Below are 22,248 nucleotides of genomic sequence, written 5' to 3'. Positions count from 1 at the left end.
AATCTTGATCATAAACCACTGGATCATAAATCACTGTGGCCAGTGAACCTGCTTCTAGTCTCCATCCTAAATATTTATTTATGTTGCACTCTGCACCTCCAGGAAAATAGGCATAGATTGCTCTGCATCCCACAAAGATTAGGGGATGCTCAGAGATTGCCCAACCGCTAGGAGAAGCCTGCCGGCTAGGGTGAGAAGAACAGGAGCAATCTGACTAGTCTAGCCTGAAAACACACATTTTGAAGGTCAGGTTCTGATATCCAAGCCATCCTTAGATAAGTGGCCATGAGCAATGACTGTGTAAATAAAAAAGGGCTTAGAGGATCGCAGTCCAGGAGTTCCATGTGCTGCGGGCTGAGTCTCCGCTGGCCCCACTGTCCCATGCGTTTGTTTACAAGCCATGCATCCACAGCGGTGAGGAGCTCTCCAGGAGCCACTTCCCAGAAGTAGACCCAAAGGACGCTGGCCCCTTCCTGTTCCTTTCCCACCCCCAGCCCCTGCAGGAGATTTCCTATGATGTTCCATTTCATCTTTCTCCATCTTCCCTCCCAACCCACTAACCACAGTGAGTGTCCCCCAAGGACGATCACACAAAGTGAGAGGGATGGGAGCAAAGATGAACTGGAGGCCTAGGGATTGGCCCTTTCTCCTCCTTGCTCAATCTCATGTGTCTCTTGTTGTTTTTTTTTCAGGGTCAACCAGGCACTAGAGGTTTCCCTGGATTTCCGGTAAGTGGAGAAGGCTGAAGTTAGCTGTGTCCCAGGTGGTCTGTAGGCCTGATTGGGTTAAACTTCATCTGAGGTCAGCCCCGGTTCCACTCTTTCTCTCCCAAACCCTGGTCATTAAGGACTTGCTTCTACAGCCATTCATGGACACCAGCTCAGGATAGTAGCTCAGCAGTCAGGTCATGATGCAAGGAATAAATACAGGGGAGCAAATACACAAATTAAGGGGCAGCAGGACAGGCCCCAGGTGAGTGAAGTCACAGGCTGATAAACCCCAGCATTGACCTGGGAATATAGAATGGACGATGCCCTGTGGGAGAACACCCTGCAGCTCAGCCTGTGCCTGAGCTTTGAGAGGAGATCCAGCGAGGGGGAGGCAGAGGGGTGGCCATCTGAGTGTCTTTGACCTCTGCCTATGGGGCCTAAGGCAGGTTCTGACAGGCAGAGCAGAGGGAGCAGTTCCCCCTTTCTCCCAACCTCAATGCAGGCCAGCCCCTGATTTCTAGGAACACACCACCTACTCTGCACTCAGGGCAAGGGTGAGGTCCTTGACATTAATGGGGAGGCCACCCATTGGGTTCTCTCTTGCACTGTGCACCTGGCATCCAACATTCTATTATTCTCAACCCCATTTCAAGATGGGAAGTTGAGGCCTAGGCTTACCCATAGTCACATTAACAAGTACGTGGTCAAGCAGGGCCTTGAGCTCCAACTTATCAGAATCCAGAATCTGTGCTTTTCCCCACTGCCCAGGCAGCCTCTTTGGCAGGAGTCCTGTGATGCTCAGTCTTTACATCTGGCCTTTCTGGTTTCAGGGTCCCATTGGGCTGGACGGCAAACCGGTAAGTGGACCCGCTCTCTCCCCTCACTGCAGGTCAGTGATCCTGGATCTCTCGGTCATTCTGCAAGATATTGAATCCTTGGAAAATGCTTTACTTAGAAAGAAAAGTCCTGGGGCTGAAGGTTGTCACTAGTGGGAAGTGGAGGGGGCCATTTGAGTCACCCCTGACCCCAGTGGCCTTCCCCAGGGCACAGGTCCCCAGCTGCTGAGCTTGGCTTTCGAAGTCCAGGCGAGAGCCATCCCTAGAATGGGTGATTCTGGGTGGGGTGGGGGTGAGATCAGGAGGCAGTGAGGAGAGTGGAGGGTACGGAGGTCAAATAGCTGGTCTAAAGAGCCTGGCCACTCATGCACACGCTTGCCCCTGCTCCCCAGCACCTGTGTCTCCCATGGCCCTGTCCTCGAGGTCAGGGTCTCCCTCCCCGATTGAGACCCCACACGTGTGCTCAAGTCCACGTGGAGACTGCTTCCCACCGTAGCTCCTCTCTTCGTTCATTTCAATCCTTTGGACTTGGTTCCCTGACACAAATGTTCATGGGAGAAAGGAGTCCCCTCCCCAGTCCTAGGAGCAAGTCAGCTGGAAGGGAGCATGACCCATCCAAAGCCCTCAGGGTGGATGGAATGCAGCCCCACTCACAGCCACACCTGGCCCCGCCACTCGCCTCTCTCAGTTGAGGGACCCTAGCACCACCCAGTTACTCCCCAACTGCAGGCCAGCGAGCTAAGTGCAGCCCAGGGGTGCCAGCAATCATTTCCACTCATGTCACGGGACCAGGCATCCCCCGAAGCCACCCTGGACATGTGAATGGCATGAGCGTCGGGGTCTAGGGAGACTACCCCCACCCCTGCTCTCTGAAGGGCAGGCAGCTGCTAGTGAGGCCCAGCGAGGGGCAGTGAGCAAATGACCTTGCCTTAGGGACTGGGTGAAGGAGTGCACAAGCCAGAAGGTGCAGATGGAGCACAGGGGCAGGGAGGAGCACGGGGGACAGGGAGGAGCACAGGGGGCAGGGAGGAGCATGAAGGACAGAGGGTGGAACTTCTGGGCTGCAAACAGTGCACCTGGTACTCACCCTCTTCTCCTTCCAGGGCCACCCAGGACCAAAGGGCGACATGGTAAGAGCCCAGCTTTCCTGCCTTCCTGAGATGGGTGAGGGTTGGCCCAGCCTCACAGGCACAGCCAAGCACCGCAAAGTGGGTCCCACAGGGACAACAGGAGTGGCTGCCCGTGCTGGTCACTCCCCAGCTGTGTAAACCACATGCCCTGGATCCTCACATCAATATGCAGGGAGGAGAAATGGGCAGGGGCTTCTCCATCTGAAGCATGAGGATGGGAGATCCAGAGAGAGTGCACACCTGGCTGGTAGCACACAGAGGTCGGTGTCCAGCTTACTGCTCTCAAACCACACTCGCACGGGCCTTGGGAGACAAGGTTTCATCTGCACTCACAGGGGACACTTTCTCTAGGAGACACCATTTCTACTGAGCCTGAGGTCCCTCAAGGCCTCACAACCCCTTCCGGGTGCTGGCTGTGCCCTGAGCCACCCCAGGACTCCAGGGGTTCCTGCCCCACTGGGGCTGGTGGTGCCCAGTGGATCATCTCAGCTGGGGGTGCCACATGCATCATCCCAAAGGCCCCTTCCCCTCTCCCCATGCCTTTCTGGGAGTTTCTGTTTGGAGGTTGGGCCACCTGGCAAGTCAGGAGCAGGAGCAAGGTCTTCTCTTCCATGTCACCGCATCCCGCGGCCACCACCCAGATGGATCTGCCCAGGGTACCTGGAGTGCCTCAGGCCCCAAAAAGGTGGAGAGACAACATTTGCCCCAGCTTTCTCCTGGCCCCTACCTTCTGCAGAGCTTTGGAAATAAATTTGCTGTCTCCACAGACCATCCCTTCCAGAAGGGAATGAGGGGCTGCCCACTCTCACGGTGGGCCAGGTCTCAGCAGGGACTGATGGGCCGTTAAGAGCTAATGGGCCCCTGCTCCCACACTGTGGAGTGTACTTTGGTTTTCAATAAATCCCTGCTTTAAAAAAACAAACAAACAAACAGACAAACAAAACAGCCCTGGGCTGGGGTGCATTTCTGCCTCCTAAGTTCCAGGTCGCACCTACTGTGAGGGACCACCTCCTGCTCCACAGGTTGGTGGGCCAGGAATTTGTGCAGGGTGGTGAAAGCAACGCAGCAGGCTCCCCCGTCCCTGTTCAGTGGGGGCCTGGCTCATGCCTTGCTCCAAGCGCTGGTGTGAAGACAACCCTTGACCCATGACTGGGGCACTGCCAGGGCACGGAGGGAGGCAGGTAATCTCGTGGGTGGAAAGGGGGATGGTGGAGTGTTGGCTGCAAGGCCTGGGCTCCAGCCTAGCTCTTCCTAACTTGCCAGCTCCCTCTGGGCCCCAACCTGTCCTCTTGACTCAGATCCAACTAATATTTATTGAGGGTTTGCCACGTGGTTGGCACTGGGCTAAGCACTTTGCATGACTGTCTCAATCCTCAGCGTAACTCTGTGCTCCAGGTCTTACTAGAATCCCCTTTGACAGGTGTGGAAACCAAGGCTCAGAGAGTCTAACTAACTTGCCTGAAGTCACACAGCTGAGTGTCCACAACAAGATCGAAACACAGTTCTCAAATTCCTTCCCTCCCTTTTTTTATTAAGGTTTTATTACCTTCCTCCCTTTCTGTTTCCCTCACTCTTTGTCAGCCTTCCTGCCACCTTCCTTCTTTTAATGCATTTTTTATGGAGTATCTAAAATGTGCTGGGCACTGCTTCAGGTGCTAGGGATACAGACGGGAGCAAGAGAGAGACTGTTCTTGCCATCTGTAGCTCACAGTCTAGTAGGGAGACATCCTTTTAAATGATCACTCACATAACTAACAAGTTGCTTTGCAATGAGTGCTATAAAAAGATAATCCTTAGTGCCCTGGAAATCTTGGTATAACAAAAACCTCGCCCAGGCCAAGGGTCGGAGACGGCTTTTCTGAGAAAGAGACTTTTGAACTAGTGCCTGAAGAATGAGGATTCAACCGAGAGAAAATAGAAAGGGGGATGGGAATGTGCTTTCTGGACATGGGAGAATAGCACGTGCAAAGGTCCTGAGGTAGGAAAATCCTTGACATGTCTGCAGAACTGGAGGAAGGGCACTGGAGGCAGAAGGCCCTGGAGGCAGTGGCAGAAGAGCTGGCGCTGGAATCCAGGTTCCCCAGCAAGGTTTCCTCTCCATCACAGCTGCCTCTGCTGCAAATGCATTTCCCCCCGCCCCTACCCCATTCCCAGGCATGCTGTGCACATGCATGGAGTAGTGGAGACTGAGGCAGGAAGAAACTGCCATGCCACATTGTTACAGAGGCATAAAGGGCTTGGGGTGCTCATCCCTTCAGCCTGAGCTTCTTTCCCTCTCTGGCAGCCTTATGCTACCGTAAGGTAGCCCATGGCCCCCCAGAAGTAATAATAATGGTCATCCTCTAGGCAGCACTCTGTCATCCTCATAACAGCTTATCATCCCCACTTCGTGACAGGAGAAATTGAGGCACAGAGTGGCTAAGTACATTGCCTGAGGCCACAAAGCTCCTAAATACAACAGCTGAGATTCAGATCCATGCAGTGGAGTCTTACCCCTCAATCACACCTCCTCTCAGCAGCCAGCACTTTGTCCTGGAGGAAAGGGACCCTTCCATGGGGCCGCTTTTCCTGCCCTCATTCTGCCACACCGTCCCTCTGCCCCACGCACTTGACCGCCTGTCCAGGGATCAGAGCTAACTCAACAGAAAAGGCAGGCCCACCCCCTCTCTCGTGAGCCCACATCAGTGGGATAGATCCCCTGTCTGCCTCATCAAATCCAGCAGGCCACAGAGCATCTGATTCCTGTTTGGCTTGGCATGGGTACCCGAGCTGTTAGTTGCCCACCGCTGTCCAGCATCATTACCTTGCCCTGCTCTTCATCTGTCTGTCTCCTGCCCCAGATGCTGTCCCCTCCACTGGTGTCCCACTGGGGCAATGGCACTCACCCTCATTGTTTAACCTGTGTCCTCACCTGTCAGGGAGTCACCTCTGCCCCACCCCCCCACTTCACATTATTCCCAAGAACCTGAAATAAGGTGTTGAAGTGTTGGGAGGACACAGTTGTATAATAGTGTAGTTGGGGGGTGGACAAGATTGGGGGTCTGAGACTCAGGAATGACATAAGGGCTGTAAAGCAAGGCCTGAACTGAGTCCAAATCTCACCCACCACCCACAGGGCTGTCGAGTGAGGAGCAGCGCCAGGCACTCGAACATGCTTGGCACCCGAGAAGCAGACAGGCGCCTTAGCTATGCCTCAGTGGCGGTTAGCACAGGCCTGGTGGCAAGTGCTAAGCACATCACTCGTGGCCATGGCCCTTAAAGGGGCAGGTGCTGCCTGGCTGAAGATAACTGGTACCATGTGTTGTTGGGCCTCGACATAATTAAGAGAAACTTGAAATCCAAATTTTTATTTGCACTCTGCTTGCTCTCTTAAGTATTGGCAACTAGTTGAAATAAAACCACGTGGGACAAACGAACTCCCTATGAAGACCACGATTGTCCCCTGGGCCACCGTTTGGGATGTCTGGTTTCAATTGTCTAAGTCTCTGCAGTCCTGAAACTCCGCCTGCCCCTCCCCCATCACACTTATATCTCTGTCCTGACAGAGGATGACCTGGTCACCTGTGGTCTGGGCCCGGGTTCCCTGCCGGATGAATCATGCACTGCAGAACTTCATTCTAAACACTCTGCCAGGCCGAGCGCGGTGGCTCACACCTGTAATCACAGAACTCTGGGAGGCCAGCACGGGCAGATTGCTTGAGTCTGGGAGTTTGAGAGCAGCCCAGGCAACATGGCAAAACCCTGTCTCTACAAAAAAATGCAAGAGTTAGCCAAGCACGGTAGTGTGTGCCTGTAGACCTAGCTATTTGTGAGGCAGAGGTGGGAGGACTGCCTGAACCCAGGAGGCAGAGGCTGCAGTGAGCGGAGATCACACCACTGTACTCCATTCTGGACAACAGAGCGAGACCCTGTCTCAATAAAACAATAAAAGACCAATAAACACTTGGCCAGCCACATGGGCTGGGAGTGCCACATGGATGGTCCCAAAGGCCACTTCTCCCTTCCAGTGATGCTCTTGGGACTTTCCCAGTTTGGAGGTGGCCCTGTTGGCAAGTGGGGAGCAGGAACAAGGCTCTGGTACATCACAGCATGCTGCAGCCACCTCCCAGATGGACCCACCCGTGGGGATCTGCAGTGCTTCAGGCCCCAAAGAGACTGGTGGCTCAAAGGGACCTGCTTATGGCTCTAGCCAAGTCTAGAAGCCCTGACTCCCAAGGTCTGGCCCAGTTCTGAGCATTTGGCAGTGGAAACAGCTGGACCTTGGCCGTCAGACAAACCTGGGCTCCTGTCCCAGTGCCACCTTTCACTGAGCCATGGGGCCTTGTCTCTGTCACCTCACTCGGGAGCTGGAGTGGACACAAGCATCTCCCTCACAGATGCATACCTGAAGAGCCAGCCTCAGGGTGGATCCTCAGCCCATAAGGCATTTGTTTTCTCCTCTTCCCTCCACCAGCCTTGGTGCAGCCTCCTAAGAGAGCCAGAGCATGCGGGGCCCTCCCCAGACAGCAAGGGTCCCTCCCAACCCCGGCTCCTTTCCTAGCCCTGCATGGACAAGACAACCTTGAAGGAAACCTCAAGACCCCTCATATTCCTTGGAGAAGTACAGAACATGGCTTCAGTTGCCAACTTCCTGCTTTCTCTCTTTTGCTGAAGGTTTCTCTAAGGCCCCCATTGTCTGAGGCACTGGCCCAGCACCCCCAGGCCAGAAGCTCTTCTGGTTCAGTGCGCTTCACTGCAGCCTGGGAGGCAGGAGGTGGAATGTGCTAGTGTCTCCCAGAGGCTTGATGCATGTGAGGTAGGGGGTTCCATGGAGCAGAAATCTCCCTGACCTCTAGGTAGAGCCCCTCCATAGCTGGCCCATGAGATGCTGGTGGTTGGAGGAATGGATGAAAGATGCCATCTGTTCTTCATCACAGCCCTAGTCCTGCCCACTGGGGGGTGAAGCAGCTGAGACTCTGTGAATAAGGCCACACCACCTTGAATGTGGTGGGCATGGGAAGACCTGGCCATGGCTGGTAGAGCCCAGCCTTCGGGATTCAGCCCCAATCCCCACCCAGGCAGGTGTCCCTGATTGCCTGTCTTCTGTCTGCCCACTGACCTGTGTGTGTTTGCTTCCCACAGGGTCTGACGGGTCCCCCAGGACAGCCGGTTGGTACCTCATCCATCTATTTCCCAGCAGAGAAGCTTCGGGTGGCTGTGACCTTAGCTTTGGTTTCTAACTCTCTCATCTCCGTCTCTTTGTAGGGACGCCAGGGACAAAAAGGAGAAAAGGTAAGAGCAGTGGAGGTTTCCTAGAGTCTCCATCTCAGGAAATGGCCTCCCAGTTGGTAGAAAGGGGTCAATTATGGTTATTTTCAAACTTTAGTTTTAATTGACAGAACCAGGAAAGCCCCCGAGGTGCCGCATAATAGATTCGGTTGACACCGCTCCAGGGCACATCCTTTTCTTGGAGTGAGGGGTCCTCCTGGAGGCTGGTCCGGGTGACATCCTTTCCAGGGGTCCTCCTGGAGCCTGGCCCTCTTCAGCCTCTTTCTGGGCCCCTCCCAGCTGTCACTCCATGGTGTTCCCTGACACCTCCATGAGCCTCTGGGATTCTGAGAGGCATCAATCTGTAAACCACTGGCCTGGCCTCCTGCCCTCTCTGTCTTGTTGAATTTCTGATAGAGACACTGCTGTGCTTGCCCTTGGGCCGCTGGTACAGGGGCCTGGCGCTCCCAGCTCAGAGAAGGTGGCTTGGGGCCCCCATGGTGCCGGCTGCTCCCATCCAGTGGCTCCTGTTCAGGGCTGTCTGGTGGGCCTGCCTAGAGGGTCAACCTTTCGCCAGGCATGGGGCATAACTCCCGACTCTGCCATTATGGCAAGTGGTATAAGGCGAAGCCGCCCCCTAGGCTCCCTGGGGCCACTTCCAGGCAGGCCGTGGAAGTTTCTTCCCTGCTGCTAGCCAGGGGCAAGGGAGGGACTTAGTTCTTCTGCCTCAGAGGGCTCAGACCAAAACTAGAGCAGGAGGGCTGCTGAGTGGTGACATGTGTGGCATGTCCTGAAGTGCTGGGGGTGCCCTGAGAAACAGGTACCCCCAACAAGTGCCTAACACCACCTTTCCCTTCCCTCTCCTTCCCAGGGTCAGTGTGGAGAGTACCCACACCGGGTAAGTGAACCCCTAAAATTTAGCAGGGCCCTTTGATCCATCCCTGGGGCACAGCGCCCAGCTCAGCCTCATCTCCCTGGGGTCTCCAGTTACTAACAGATCATGGGGGAACAGGAGCACCCAGTGCCCTCTGCACTTAGCAGTCAGAGAGGGGAGCTTGGGATGGTGGTGCGTCTGGTGGGAACAGCTGATGTGTCTCTCCGGCCATGTGCTGTATGGAGCCGCTCATCACCTGTGCGTGTCTGTACATCCGCCCCTTTGTACGTACATCTGACTCGGTATGTTGGAGTCTCCTGCTGTGTGTCTGGAGCTCTGTGGCTCCTCTGCACATGGCCCCCTGTCGCAGCGTGACTTGTGTGAGTCTGTTTGACTCCCCACCCAACCAGCATGTGTGTGCAAGTGTGTGCGTGTGTGTGGCGGTCGGGGGGTGGTGTCTGGCAGCCTAGCCGTGGCCAAAAAAGTGGGACTTTTCTATTAGTCACTGTATCAGATGATGGTGTTTCACATCCAAACCTCGATGATGGGAGATAATCGGGGACTGACTGCAGCAATTCAAGGATAAAATCTCTCCTTGGCCTCTTTAAAAACAGAGGAAACCCTTCTCCAAGCAGGGTGGGGATTTCAGGCTGAGATGGTTCCTCTGCCCACCCCCGCCTGCTCCTTCCTTTTCCTTGCTCCACCCCAAGATACAGAACCCAAAAGACTGCTGTTGTCCTGTTAGGAATCTTCAAACTTGTGTTCCAGCAGCAGGGTCGATCTTGGGACAGGGGAGAGCAAGATACGCACAGCTTCCTCCAGCAGGAGCCCCAGTGGGCTGGACCCAGAAAAAAATGCCCCTCATTTTGTGGATTGGCCTCGTTGCTCCCAGACCTGGACAGCAGGGATGGAAGATGAGCATCTTTAGGCATCTCTCCCGCTGTCACGTGCCCCATGGTGCTCAGCTTCCCTGGCTGCCCACCCCTGCCAGGCAGGTCCGGGTGGTGCGATTTTGGGAGTGGAGACAGACATAAGCCAGGCTCAGTGTCAGCTTGACTCTAGAAGGCTGTCAGGAGGGCCATGCTAGCAGGGCCTAGCCTCTGCCCAGACCCTCAGGAAGCTGGAAGGCAGGCCTGAGGTCTGGGTTCCTGGGCCAGGGAACCACTGTGAGCCTGGTACATGAGAGGCTGGGATGGGTTTAAGGCTACGGCGGTGCTGGGCCCGGGCTGAGGAAGGCAGGCCAGCAGCAGCAGTCAGAGCCACAGCCTGTCAGCGGCATGTGCTCCAGGGACGCAGGGGCCCTGGTGTTCCGGCCAGCCTGATCCTGATACAATAATAGAAGGTCAGCTGTGTTTATTTGAAACGATGGGCTCACAGGATTATTATGTTACCCGAAAGAAAGACAACATCCCCCAGCACAAAAGACAACACAACTGCAGACGCTTTGGTAGCGTGTCTCCCATCCTTAGTAAGCGCTTGGGGTGGGGTGGGGGCAGGGCTCTCTGCCCCTCAGCCCAACACAAGGAAAGGGAAGGGCACAGTGACAGAAGGCTGCAGAATACCCCTGGCCACAGGGTGCAGTGAAGCCTGACCTCATGACAGTGGCACTCTGGGGAACATGTCAAGCGTGGGGTGGGGGCATAGATTTGGGATTCCAGCTGAGGGGCAGACCAAGTTTATTTAGAAGAGGGTAGAAAATCAGGGGCCTTCTAGAGATCTGTTGGCTTTCCAAGGGGATGGGTTGGGGTGGCAGGTCTCGGGGCCTGGAAGACACCAAGAAATCCAGGTGGCCCCTCCTCCATTCCAGCCTGTGGCTTCCCCAGGGAGGGAGAGGAGAGGGGTGGGGAGCAGGGGAGCTGGTGTCTGTGGGCTCTCCCCTCACGGTCCCTGTCGCCCTGTCTCTGCCACCTCCATCCCCTCCCAAACTAGGAGTGCCTAAGCAGCATGCCAGCAGCTCTGCGCTCCAGCCAGATAATTGCCCTGAAGGTTTGTAGGTTCTGGAAGGTCTCCGGGCCCCTCTCCACTGAGAGGCTTCCTGAACATACAGCCCAACATTGCACAACCCCAGGCCCCGGCAGTGGGAGCGGGTGGAGCTCTGTGTGCCACTGCTGTCCAAGAAGGCAGCAGCTGTGACCTGGAAAGGCCACACTTGGGCTCCCCATCCCCAGCTGGGCGCATTCGCAGCCCAAGCAGCTCCTGGTTCTTAACACTCATCCCAGGAATCTCGTGTGATTTAAGCGCTTTCAAAAACAAGCAGCTGATGACAGTATATGCCATCTTTGTTTTCACATGGGCTCTGATGGCCTCCTAAAGCCATGGGTTGCTCAGCTTCAATGGGTAGAGGGACTGGAAGCTGCAAGAATTTCCAGAAATGAAAATCACATTAGATAATATGACTGCAAGTTGCCTCCCGCAAAAACGTGGTTGAGCTTTCTGGAGATATCTTTGCCCAGCCTCTATTTTCCAGGCCCCGCAGCCCCAGGGTGAGCCCTCAGCAGCACTTAGCATGTGCCCACGCTGGCCTCACCCTCAGCCAGCTCAAACCCCGGGGAGCTGGGCTTGGCACTGCCCTTGACCACCCTCCCCAGATGCGCTGACACCAGCCTTTCTTGCTCAACCAAAAAAAGAACCCACCAGCCGCACACCAGCCCAACTTCAAGTACCAATTTCACGGGCCCGGTGGTTCCCTGGCCAGAGCCTCTGAGTTGGCTCCCTTCTGTCCCCCAAGCAGGGATGGGTGGGGCTGGCAGTGCAACGTTGGGCTGTGTGTCCAGCAGCCTCTGCAGCCCAGCATGGCCATGGAGGGCAAGGCTGGCCGTGGGGGGCCACTGTCCCATTCCGGGGGGCTGCTGGTCAACACCCCAAACTCCGACCTGGAGGCCGAGGCCGGGTGTGGACTGAGGGCCACAACTCCTCCTAAGGGACGGCTGTGCCATCCAAGGGCAAGCTCCGCTCTGCATCCTCAAGCCGTGAGAGTGCCCTGTCCACTCCTTCCCTCCCACTCCTCATGTGCACGCTAATCTCTCTTCTCTCTTCCTCTGCTCCGGTCCCTCTTGGCCGCCCTGCCCTGCTGGTGACTTTTGGCATCGATCTGAATACCTGTGATCTTTGGCCTTTGCCCTCTGGCCCCCAACTCCTCTTTCTCCTCAGCTGCTGCCTCTCCTCAATTCAGTGCGACTGGCTCCACCCCCGGTCATAAAAAGGCGGACATTCCAGGTAGACACCTCCCGTTTGTCCAGACCATGTGTGGTTTCCCAAGGGGCCTGGCAAGCCTGCTGGGGCTGCAGACAAAGCCAGAACCTCTCTCTAATTCAGTGAAATTAAATCAGACAAAAATAGGCCCACGTATACCATAGACATGGAAATACACAACACACAGGCCCCAGAAGACCCACAACTACCACCACACAATGATTACTCACAACAGCCATCAACAAGAGCTGTCAGTGTGTGCCAGACACCCTGTTACCCATTTCACAGGCCTGGTTTTATTTCATTCACCAACAGTTTTATGAATTAGGCATGATCATCCTTATTTCACAGATGAGGAAATCGAAGCTCAGAGAGGTTAACCAAGTTGCCAAGGTCACACAGCCAGTACATTGCAGAGTGGGGATTTGTACCCAGTCTCTCTGCCCGTTACTAGCTGTGTCATTTGGGGCAAGTTACTTGACCTGTGTCCTAGCCTTCTCATCTATAAAATAAGGATAATAACAGTGTCTATTTCACAGGGTTGTTGTTAATACGTAAAGCACTTGGAATAGTTCCTGGCACAGTTTAAGAGACATAATTGTTAGCTGTTTTTATTACTATTATCCTTATTTTGGAGATAAGGTAACTGAGGCTCAGAGAAGTGAATTGATTTGCCCAAGGTTATACTAACAGTAAGAGGCAGAATTGAAACTGGCCTTGAAGCAGAATTGAAATTGAAGTCAGGTCTTCAGACCTCACATCCAGGGCTCTCTCAGCTGGACCTACCTCCTCTCTACTTAGAAATGCAGACTGCTTAGCATCTGATCCCTCGTAGCCTGAGTTTGGGGAGCAAGGGAATTTGTGGAGGGAATGTAGTCCATAACCCACATTGTGAGCAAGTGCTTCCTTCTTCTTCCTGCCTTCCTAACCCAAGGAGGCTTGGATAGGAGCAGATCACAAAAAACAAAGCCATCTGGCCTCTGCTCTTCAAGAGATCACAGCTTGATTCCAGGCTGGCTGGCCCGTGGCTGCCCCTGTGCTCCTCACCTTTCTCATGCTGCACCAGGTCCCCCGCCCGGCACAGGGACACTAGCAGTGGCAGGGCTCTGAGCTGCTTTCTACAAGCCTGACCGCAGAGCCTCGAGCAACCATCTGGCCTGACTCAGGAGTCAGGAGCCCAAGGGCCTGGATGTTCAGGCACCTGATTGAACAAGGCTGAAAAATCCCTCCAATTAACAGCTAAAAATACAGAGGGACACGTGACTCCCGTGCCACCCAAGCCTGCAGGCCACATATCTCATTACGCCTGGCCAAATCCTCGAGAGCCTCCGTGTGCCCGAGCACTCACCAGAGCATGGCTACTCAGGAGGCCCACTGGCAGCTTAGAGAAGTACCAGGCCCACCCCTGTCACCCACCCCTGTCACCCACCCCAGCCTGTGCTGGACCCCATTCCAGGAGAGCTGAGTCCACACTCTCAGAATAGCCATTCTCCTGGGCCCCAACAGCGACCTCCCAGCCTTAGTTGTATCAGCTGTTCTTTGTTGAGCCCTCACTAGGTTCCAGACATTGTTGTGAGAATTCTATGCAAATTATCTCATGCATTCCCCACACCAGCCACCTCATTATCCCCCGCTTTGCAAAGGAAGAACTCAAGAGGGGTGCAGGATTCCATCCAGGCCACTGCATGTTACTGCCTCCCTTTTCAAGAGCAAGAGGTGGTGAAGCCAGAACTTTCTGTGCTACCCTGACCTGGTTTCCAAAGTAGAGAAAGAAGACGAGGCACCTCTGAGCTACCTGCTGCAGATTCTGCCTCCAGAATCAGGTTTTTTATGCTGTCAGCCACTATGGGACATAAAAATGCTTGTCCATTTCTTATCAATAAACCAATATTGATTTTACAGGCTCTGCAAGCTGCTTAAACACTGGGTCTAAGATTCACTGAAAAAGGAAGCTTTATATGAAATATGTGCTTAGCAGATGGTGCTGGAGGTCATTTCCGAAGAGCAGAAAGTGTAGACGGTGAGCCCTTTTTGCTGGGGGCTTACTTGGAAAGAATAGGAAGAGTCTGCAGTTCCAACTTTGGGTCCTGGCGCCACCCTGAATTCCCATGTGACTTTGATCAGGGAATTCAACTTCTTGGAGCCTCAGTTTTCTCTTCTGTAACATAGGACTTGTGACGTTATGAAGATTCTAGAATTTCACAGCCAGAAAGGAGCTCGGGAGTTTGCTTCAGACTAAGCCTCCCCCATCTTGTGAATGTAGAAACCCACAAAAAATATACACACACAAAGTACAGGATTCTGAGGAGGTTCCAGGACCCAGGCAGCTGAATCAGATTTGATGTGGTTGAAAAGGAGGCTGCACTGGTCCCTTTTTAAGGCCTGAGGCTTAGTGAAGCCTTTCTTGGTTCAGAAGAAACACTGACACCTGAGACTTATCAACAACCAACATGCAGCTGGGTGGGGGACCTACAGTCAGGGCAGCTGCCAAAGTGATTTCAACACCTGCTCCTCTGCCATGGACACCCTGAGCCCTAAAGTGGCTTCTTAGAGGGTGTGGCAGGATAGGGCCCAGGCTCCAGAGTGACACTGCTAGATGCCATCTGCCTACAGGTTTTCCAGCCAAAAGATGGTGCAAGCAGGTCTTGCTGAAAGCTTACATTTCTCATTCCCAGGTTGTGCACTCCTATTTATCACCACCACTTCCCTCTAGAGTTTTCAGCAAGCATCATCAGCTGCCTTCCTCACATGGGGAAGCAGGAGACCCCTCAGGTGTGTCATAGGGGCTTGCTGAGATCCTCTGAGAAAGGTGGGCCGGCCTGGAACTCCGGCCGCCTGCATCCCCCAGCCTCCACCCTGGAGCTCCCACACCTGCCAGGAGGTTCTGCTTCAGCACATCTGCAGGGATGGGCCCCTCCTCACAAGAGCTAAGCCCAGATTGATCCCAGAGAGGTCATTTAGAAAATAACAAACCAAGGAGCCAGGCTTGGTTTAGATCTAAGATGACTTTGTGTTGCCCCAGCCCTGAGATCTCGGTCATGTGCACCAGGCCATCTCCTCCTCCAGGGGGAGCATGATGCCATCCCTACCTCCCTGGGATCACAGTCCATCCCGGGGACAGGCATGGTGGGAAGGCTGGGCTCAGAGCAGCTGGCTGAGGAGACAAGGGAATAATAACAGCCTCCCCACGCAGCATAAAGCACTTCCACACAGCTTCCAAATTCTTTCAATGAAACCAAAGATTGCAGGCTCAATTGCCCTCCCAGGCCAGGCAGATCACCTAAGTAACAGAAGCAGGCTGTGTGTGAGAAGGGCTAGGAGGGAGAGGACAAAAGCAGCCAGAGAACTCAGGCCCCACTTAACAGGCAGCCACTCCTTGGACGTAGGAATGTGGGCCCAGCACAGCCAGGGTTCCCAGTGTTTCATCAGAAGCCACCAGTTCAAATTTTATATGAAAAGTCTCTTGCTCAGTTGTTTAGTGAGCCAAACAAAATTCCATGGGCTTTGACCTAAGGATCCCATTTGATCCTCTGGGTCAGATAATCAAAGACAGCAAAAAGCTGAGACAGGAAACGAGGGCTATTGTTCCCATTCTATGGCTGGGAGACTGGGGCTTAGGGAGAACTGTGCCTCGCCACACAGGGAGGGTGACAGAGGCAGGCCCAGGCTGAAGATTCAGGCCATCTGGCCAGGCTGGGTGCAGGCCTTTGGTTGGGCCAGGGGCTGTTTCCCACCCACTCCTCTCCCTCTGCCCCCCCCTCCCCCGCAGAATGTCTCTCCGCAGCAACTCCTCTTTGGAAGCCCCACCTTCAGGGACCTAACATCTTGGCGTTCTTCTCACTGCCACCAGCCCCTGCATGTCATCACCACTACCACAGCATCATCACCATCATGCCACCGCCTCCTCCCCCCATCACCACTCCTTCCCAGCAGAAATCACAGCAGGCCTTCACTGGGTGCATGGCCTGAGGGTGGGGGATGGTCTGCAGCTCTAGGGCCTTCCCTCTAACGTTCGTTTCCATGAACCTCAGGGTGAACAGAGCCAGGCCAGCATCCAAGGTCCTCCAGGGCCCCCAGGCCCCCCTGGACCAAGTGGACCTCTGGGGCACCCAGGACTGCCAGGGCCTATGGGGCCACCCGTAAGTATTCCCTTCCTCTCTCCTTCAAGACTTGTCCCAAGAACTCTCTGGAAACCTCCAAACCTTGAATAGGCAGTGGGTCCCCTACAACAAGCAGAAATGCCTTGGCAGGGCCATTGGATGTGGGTGAACCATGCAAGGGGCTATTCATCCCCACCACACTCACCACCTGTTGCACTCTGGCTCTGAAACACAACCTGGGCCATGTTCCCTGCCTTCCAGGGAGGAGACCGCCAATGGCCTGCCTGCCCCATTCCCAGCCCCAGCAGAGAGGAATTTGGAAAGAGAATTCTCAAGGGCACCTCTGATGGCTATCCCTGAGCCCCTTAGCAAAACCTGAGTCGGGCAGTGGGTTCTGAAGGAGGTAGTGAGGGGTCATCCAACTACCTGGCACCCCAATGAACATGCCTTCCAGGGGCGTGTGCAGGTTTCACACTGCTGGGCCACCTGCCAGCTGAGCTGAAGGTCTGGTCAGCCAAGAGCCCTGCGCCAAGCCTGAGGATGCATCAAGCCTGCAGAGCCTGCAGGGTCACTGCCTGGAGGACTCCAGAGAGGCCAACTGGCACCTCTCCAGGCTGGACCACATTCAAGTGACAGGTCAAGCCCAGCGGCCACCAAGTCACCCATGTTCAAGCCCTGGCTAAGACTCCAGTCTTTCCCAGCCCAATTTATACAACAAAGCCCCAGGACAGAATAACTCAGTGGGTACCTGGACTTCAGAGAAAACGGGTCTTCCACCCACCCGTAAGACTAATGTTATTGGAGAGGCAGGTAAAGGGCAAAATGCTTTTTAAATAATGTTTTTCCCATGTAGTAGAAAAACCAAAACAAAACCTGTTCTTCCTTCTTATGACAAAAGCACCATAAATTAATTGTGAAAAGAATGGAACACAGACAAAGAAACATAATGTTTGTGCGCATCTCTGATAGTTTTGCTGGAATAGAGTCCCAGAGGTGGAATCACTGGGCCAGGATGTCCCCAACAAATAGCACCCTGTGTGTACGGCCACATTCTAGATGGCCTGGTTGCATGTCTGGGCCCCTTGGCTGCCCAGCTTTCAATCTCAAAGCTTGTTATAGGGTCTTCCTGGGCCGGGCCACAGCTATGGCCAAACAGAGCATCCACCTTGGCTGGGAAGGCCAGCACAATGACCCCTGCAATGCTTGACCCCTGAAATGAACTTTAAATTTTTCCACAATTTCTCCCCAGCACCCCAGAGAGGGGGGTTAGTCTTATTTCCACCAGTTTTTAGATGGGAAAACCTGAAAGGAAGGGAAACTCAGGAAACGGAACCAAACTAAGGCAAGAAAACCAAAAAGTGCTCCAAATTCACTTTTTGCTGACCGCTGCCCTTTCCACCCCACCCCCCTCCTAACACTTGGGGCTCTCATCCACTGAACCCAAGCCAGGTGGTTTTCTTTGTTAGGTTGTTTATAACAACAACAACAACCAAAAAAAGAAAACCAGAGAGCATGTTTCTTAAACCAATTGCAACAGACCAGACTCTGGCATCATGGCTTTCTCCAGCCCACGTTTGCTGTCCACACCTACACCCAAGGCTGTGGTGGAGGCAGCCTTCCCTGGCCTCTCCCTCGGCTCACACCACCTCACTGTGGCCAGCTGCCATGCCCACAGCACCGTGGGCAGAAGGAGACAGAGGGCTCCTCCGCTGGCAGGCAGGACCAAGGGCAAAACCGAGGCTTTGCTGGGCAAGGCCGGCTTTCTAGGGAGGGGTTCCAATTAGGAGGTGGGTGAATGAGGATCTGGACCAAACCACACTCTCAATTTAGCATGATGCCGCTGACCTACTTTCCATGGGCGAGCACAGCAGAATTGCCCGCGGCCCCCACATGGCTGCAAAGAGGGACATAAGCCTGTTATCCCCACGTGCCCTCAGCAGGTTTCAGATCCCCTTCTAGGATCCACTAGAGCTGTTGGCTATAGCATGCCTATTCTCTTGCCATAGCTATTGGGAGCTGCTCTGCCCCTAGGGTCTACTGTAAGTATGGCTAGCCCCAACCAGCTCTACTCACCGTTTTTTTTTTTTTTTGCTTCCACAGGGCTTACCTGGGCCTCCTGGACCAAAGGTGAGTGTCCTTCTGGGTGATGTGTTGAACAGGTGGGAGAATTCCCTGCAGGAGGGAGGGGGAGGCAGCACAGAAGGTGACTGAGGCAGGAGCAGAGAGGGATCTCAGCTGAGAGACAGATCAAGCTTGACCCACTTACAAAACACCACCCTTCTCAGGAACTAATTTGATTCCAACAAGAATTGCACTTCTTGTGTGCTCACGCCAATGAAGCAAGTGCTACGGGCTGGCATTGAAGGCACAGTCCACCCTCTAAGGAGTGTAGCATCTAGCTGGAAACTCTAAGCTCATGCCCAGAACACCGTCACAATATCCCAATAAAATAGTGTTTTATAAGGCGTCAGAATGGGAAGAGACCTCTAGGGTAATCCAGTCTCCTGTGAACCCTCACCCAGAAGCCCACAATGTCAAACAGGCTCTCCCTTTGAAGCTGGGGACCCTGGGGCTCTGGGGACAAGAAGATGCCAAGTGCTGATTGTGCCTAACTATCTTATAAATGCAGAAGCTAAGAGCCCTGCGGGAAAGTGACTTGTCCATGTTCAATAGAATCAGGTCTCCTGGGTCTCCCGGGTCTCTACCCAAGTGACTCTTCCCACCATTCCTCAGCCTCTGCAAAGTGGAGCCTGTTCTCAAGAGTAGAACAATCTGTGTTGGCCTCAGAGGAAGCTAAGAGCTATTGCTCCTGAGAAGGCTGGAGATGGGTGTTGAAGGGGCAGTGGAACTTGGAGTCATTGAGAGGAAGAGGGATGGTATTGTGTGGGGAACAGCACAAGTCAAAGTTTGGCAGTGGGAAAACCTCTTAATGGCCTTCTCTTTGTTTTCCCAGGGAGACCCAGGGATCCAGGGCTACCACGGCCGGAAGGTAAGATGGAGGGGGAGGACCCAAGTGGGGCAGGACTTTGGACAAATCAGTGGCCTACTGGACCTCAGACCCAAGAGGGTCTCTCCCTTCCAACCTAGGTGGCTGTGCCTGTAGTGAGGCAGGCCAGGTTCTCACTGGCCCCCCGAGGGCCTGATAAGTGGGAGCCAAATTACTGGGATCCACCTAGGCAGAGTTCTTTCTGTGCTGAGCCAGGATGTAGGACATGGAGGGGTCCAGCTCTTACAGGCCAGAGAGTCAGGAGCACTCCTGCACAAATAACCCCAGTGAAGGCAGACTTTATTAAGTGCTACTGTCACAAGGCACTGCACGATTACAGGAGGTGGAGAGACAAATTTCAGGTTGAGAGAAGTTTGGGAAATATTCTGGGAGAAGACAGCCTGAGAACTCAACCTTGATGAATGGGCAGATGTATCAGTTATCTATTGCTGTGTAACAAACCATTCCAAGTTTACTGACTCTCTGTCACAATTCTGTGGATTGACAGTCTGGGAATTCTGCTAATCTCACCTGGGCTCACTCATGCAGTCACACCAAATGACAGATAGAAGGGTGGGAAGGGACAAGATGGCCCCATTCACATGTCTGGTGGTCAATGCTGGCTGTGGGCTGGGGGGCCCTGTTCTCCACATGGCCTCTTATCCTCCAGGAATCTAGACAGACTTCCTTACAGCACAGCAGGTCCAGGGCAGCATTCAAAATGGGCAGGTCCCAGTGCATAAAGACTTGTCACATATCTGCTTGTATCACATTTTCTAATGTCTTATTGGTCGAAGCAAGTCACATGACCAAGTCATGTGAGTCAGTGTGGGAAGAGTCTCAGGCTCTACTTCTTCATTGGAGGAGTAGAAAGCATTTGTGGCCTTTTTGTTTGTTTGTTTGTTTTTTGTTTTTGTTTTTGTTTTTTTTGAGACAGAGTCTAACTCTGTCACCAGGCTGGAGTGCAATGGCGTGATCTCGGCTCACTGCAACCCCCGCCTCCCAGGTTCAAGTGATTCTCCTGCCTCAGCCTCCTGAGTAGCTGGGACTACAGGTGCACACCACCATGCCCAGCCAGTTTTTGTATTTTTAGTAGAGATGGGGTTTCACCATGTTGGGCAGGATGGTCTCGATCTCTTGACCTCATGATCTGCCCACCTCAGCCTCCCAAAGTGCTGGGATTACAGGCGTGAGCCACCGTGCCCAGTTGTGGCCATTTTTAATCTACCACTGTGGGCCTTCAACTAGAAAATCTGAATGGAAACAATATTTTAGATAGGTAAACAATTTGAGCAAAGACCCAGAAGCAGTCATTATAATAACTGTAATAGCAATAATAATTTTATGGTAGTCACTACTTACTGAACGCATACTATGGTCTAGGCACTATCTTTCAACAGAAACTGCATTATTTTTAGCCCTAAAACCACTCTGTGAGGCTGGTATGACTATTCTCCTATTTAAAAAATGAGAAAACTGTGTGTCTTAGTCCATTTCATGTTGCTATAACAGAATACCACAGACTGGGTCATTTATAAAGACAAGAAATTTATTTCTTACCATTTTGAAGGCTGGGAAGCCCACAGTCAAGGGGCCCATATCTGGTGAGGACCTTCTTGTGTCATCCCATGGTGGACAGTGGAAGGGCAGGAGAGGGCGAGAGAACACGAGCAAGAGAAGGCTGGGCTTGCTTTTATAACAAACCCACTCTTGCAATCACACACCCACCCCCACAATAACTAACCCACTTCCATGATAACTAACCCACTCCCACAATAACTAACCCACTTCCATGATAACTAACCCACCCCCACAATAACTAACCCACTCTCATGATAACTAACCCACCCCCACAATAACTAACCCACTCTCATGATAACTAACCCACCCCCACAATAACTAACCCACTCTCACAATAACTAAACCACTCCCATGATAACTAACCCACTCCTGCAATCACAAACCCACACCCATGATAACTAACCCACTCCCACAATAACTAACCCACTCTTACAATAACTAATTCACTCCCACCATAACTAACCCGTGATAACTATCCCACTCCCGCGACAGCAACATTAATTTATTCATGAGGGCAGAGCTATCATAATCTAATCACCTCTTAAAGGTCCCACCTCTCAACACTGTTGCATTGGGGATTAAGTTTCCAACACAAGAGCTGTGGGGGACACATTCAAACCATAGCACTGGAGCTCTCCAAAGTCTCCTGGCTCATAAGTGGCAGAGCAGGAGTTCAATTCCAGGTCTGGGTCCTTCCCATGGTACCACCTGATGTAAGGAGTGCAACCCTGCCCTCCAGACCCTGGCTGGGAAGCTGCTAGAGCCTTCCAGGAGGAGAAAAGAGGCAGGAAGGAAAGGCAGCAGCAGGAGAAGGGCAGAAATGTTGGGAAGGGAAGAAGCACTCCCTCCAAAGCACATTCCTCGCACACTGCAGTCATGAGGTTGCCATAACCACATGGCTTTATGGGTGCCTGGTGAATGAAATGGCAAGACCTGAGAGATCTTTAATTAGTTCTACATAAACTAAGACATTTGTATTGTATCAGGAAGTGGAAATCAGCCCCCGCAGTTGCCTCTATCCACTCACACAGACTCATAAAATTTACTGCCTCCTGGTGCAACGCGGGATCAGTTTTTCATTAGCAGCAGGGCCAGCTCTTTCAAGCTGTGAAGGAGTTGCAGGGCAGCAGAGGGTCTCCAGGCATCACGGCGATGCCCTTGGCTGGCATCATACCATGACAGGTGTCTGCATTCTGCTGCAAACTGGAAGAGTGATTCATCCAGAAGGGGCATGGGGTCTGCTGTCCTGAGTACGGAGAATCCTCTGCTTGGGGTTAGGGTGTCCTGATGCTAGAGGGCCTGGTCCCAGGACAGTGGCAATCCTAGACTCAGATTGTAGGAAGAAACATTTAACCCAGGCTACATTGAATTTGCAGAGAAGACCAGTGTAGCCCTCCTGATGGGGGAGCACTTCCGGTCCCCAGGAAGCGGGAGATTTGCTCAGAGCCTCCCTGCTCTAGTGTGGAAGAAGGATCATACTTTCTTTTGCATGACTAGAAGTAGAGCAAGTGCCAATGAATAAACTCTACAAGAAGAGTAATTCCAGCTCCAGAAGAGGGAGCTTCCTAATCACCAGATGCCTTGGGAGGGAG

The 22,248-nt window shown here is 53.3% G+C and overlaps 1 protein-coding gene across 1 annotated transcript in view; it reads left to right on the top strand.

Moving 5' to 3' along the window:
• COL13A1 (collagen type XIII alpha 1 chain) overlaps positions 1–22,248 on the top strand; it is a 91,414-nt gene that overhangs the window by 18,954 nt on the left and 50,212 nt on the right. Inside the window, exons 6-15 of the mRNA XM_055353588.2 lie at positions 693–728; positions 1,541–1,567; positions 2,650–2,676; positions 7,798–7,824; positions 7,921–7,947; positions 8,795–8,821; positions 11,948–12,013; positions 16,021–16,128; positions 18,190–18,216; positions 19,043–19,078. Of these exons, the coding sequence (XP_055209563.2) occupies positions 693–728; positions 1,541–1,567; positions 2,650–2,676; positions 7,798–7,824; positions 7,921–7,947; positions 8,795–8,821; positions 11,948–12,013; positions 16,021–16,128; positions 18,190–18,216; positions 19,043–19,078 (408 nt within the window). The remainder of the gene's footprint in view (positions 1–692; positions 729–1,540; positions 1,568–2,649; positions 2,677–7,797; positions 7,825–7,920; positions 7,948–8,794; positions 8,822–11,947; positions 12,014–16,020; positions 16,129–18,189; positions 18,217–19,042; positions 19,079–22,248) is intronic.

The sequence above is a fragment of the Gorilla gorilla genome, chromosome 8, assembly GCF_029281585.2.
Source record: "Gorilla gorilla gorilla isolate KB3781 chromosome 8, NHGRI_mGorGor1-v2.1_pri, whole genome shotgun sequence".
Taxonomy (NCBI): Eukaryota; Metazoa; Chordata; class Mammalia; order Primates; family Hominidae; genus Gorilla; species Gorilla gorilla.
The sequence above is the reverse complement of the archived record's forward strand: the minus strand, read 5'-3'. Positions and strand labels throughout refer to the sequence as shown.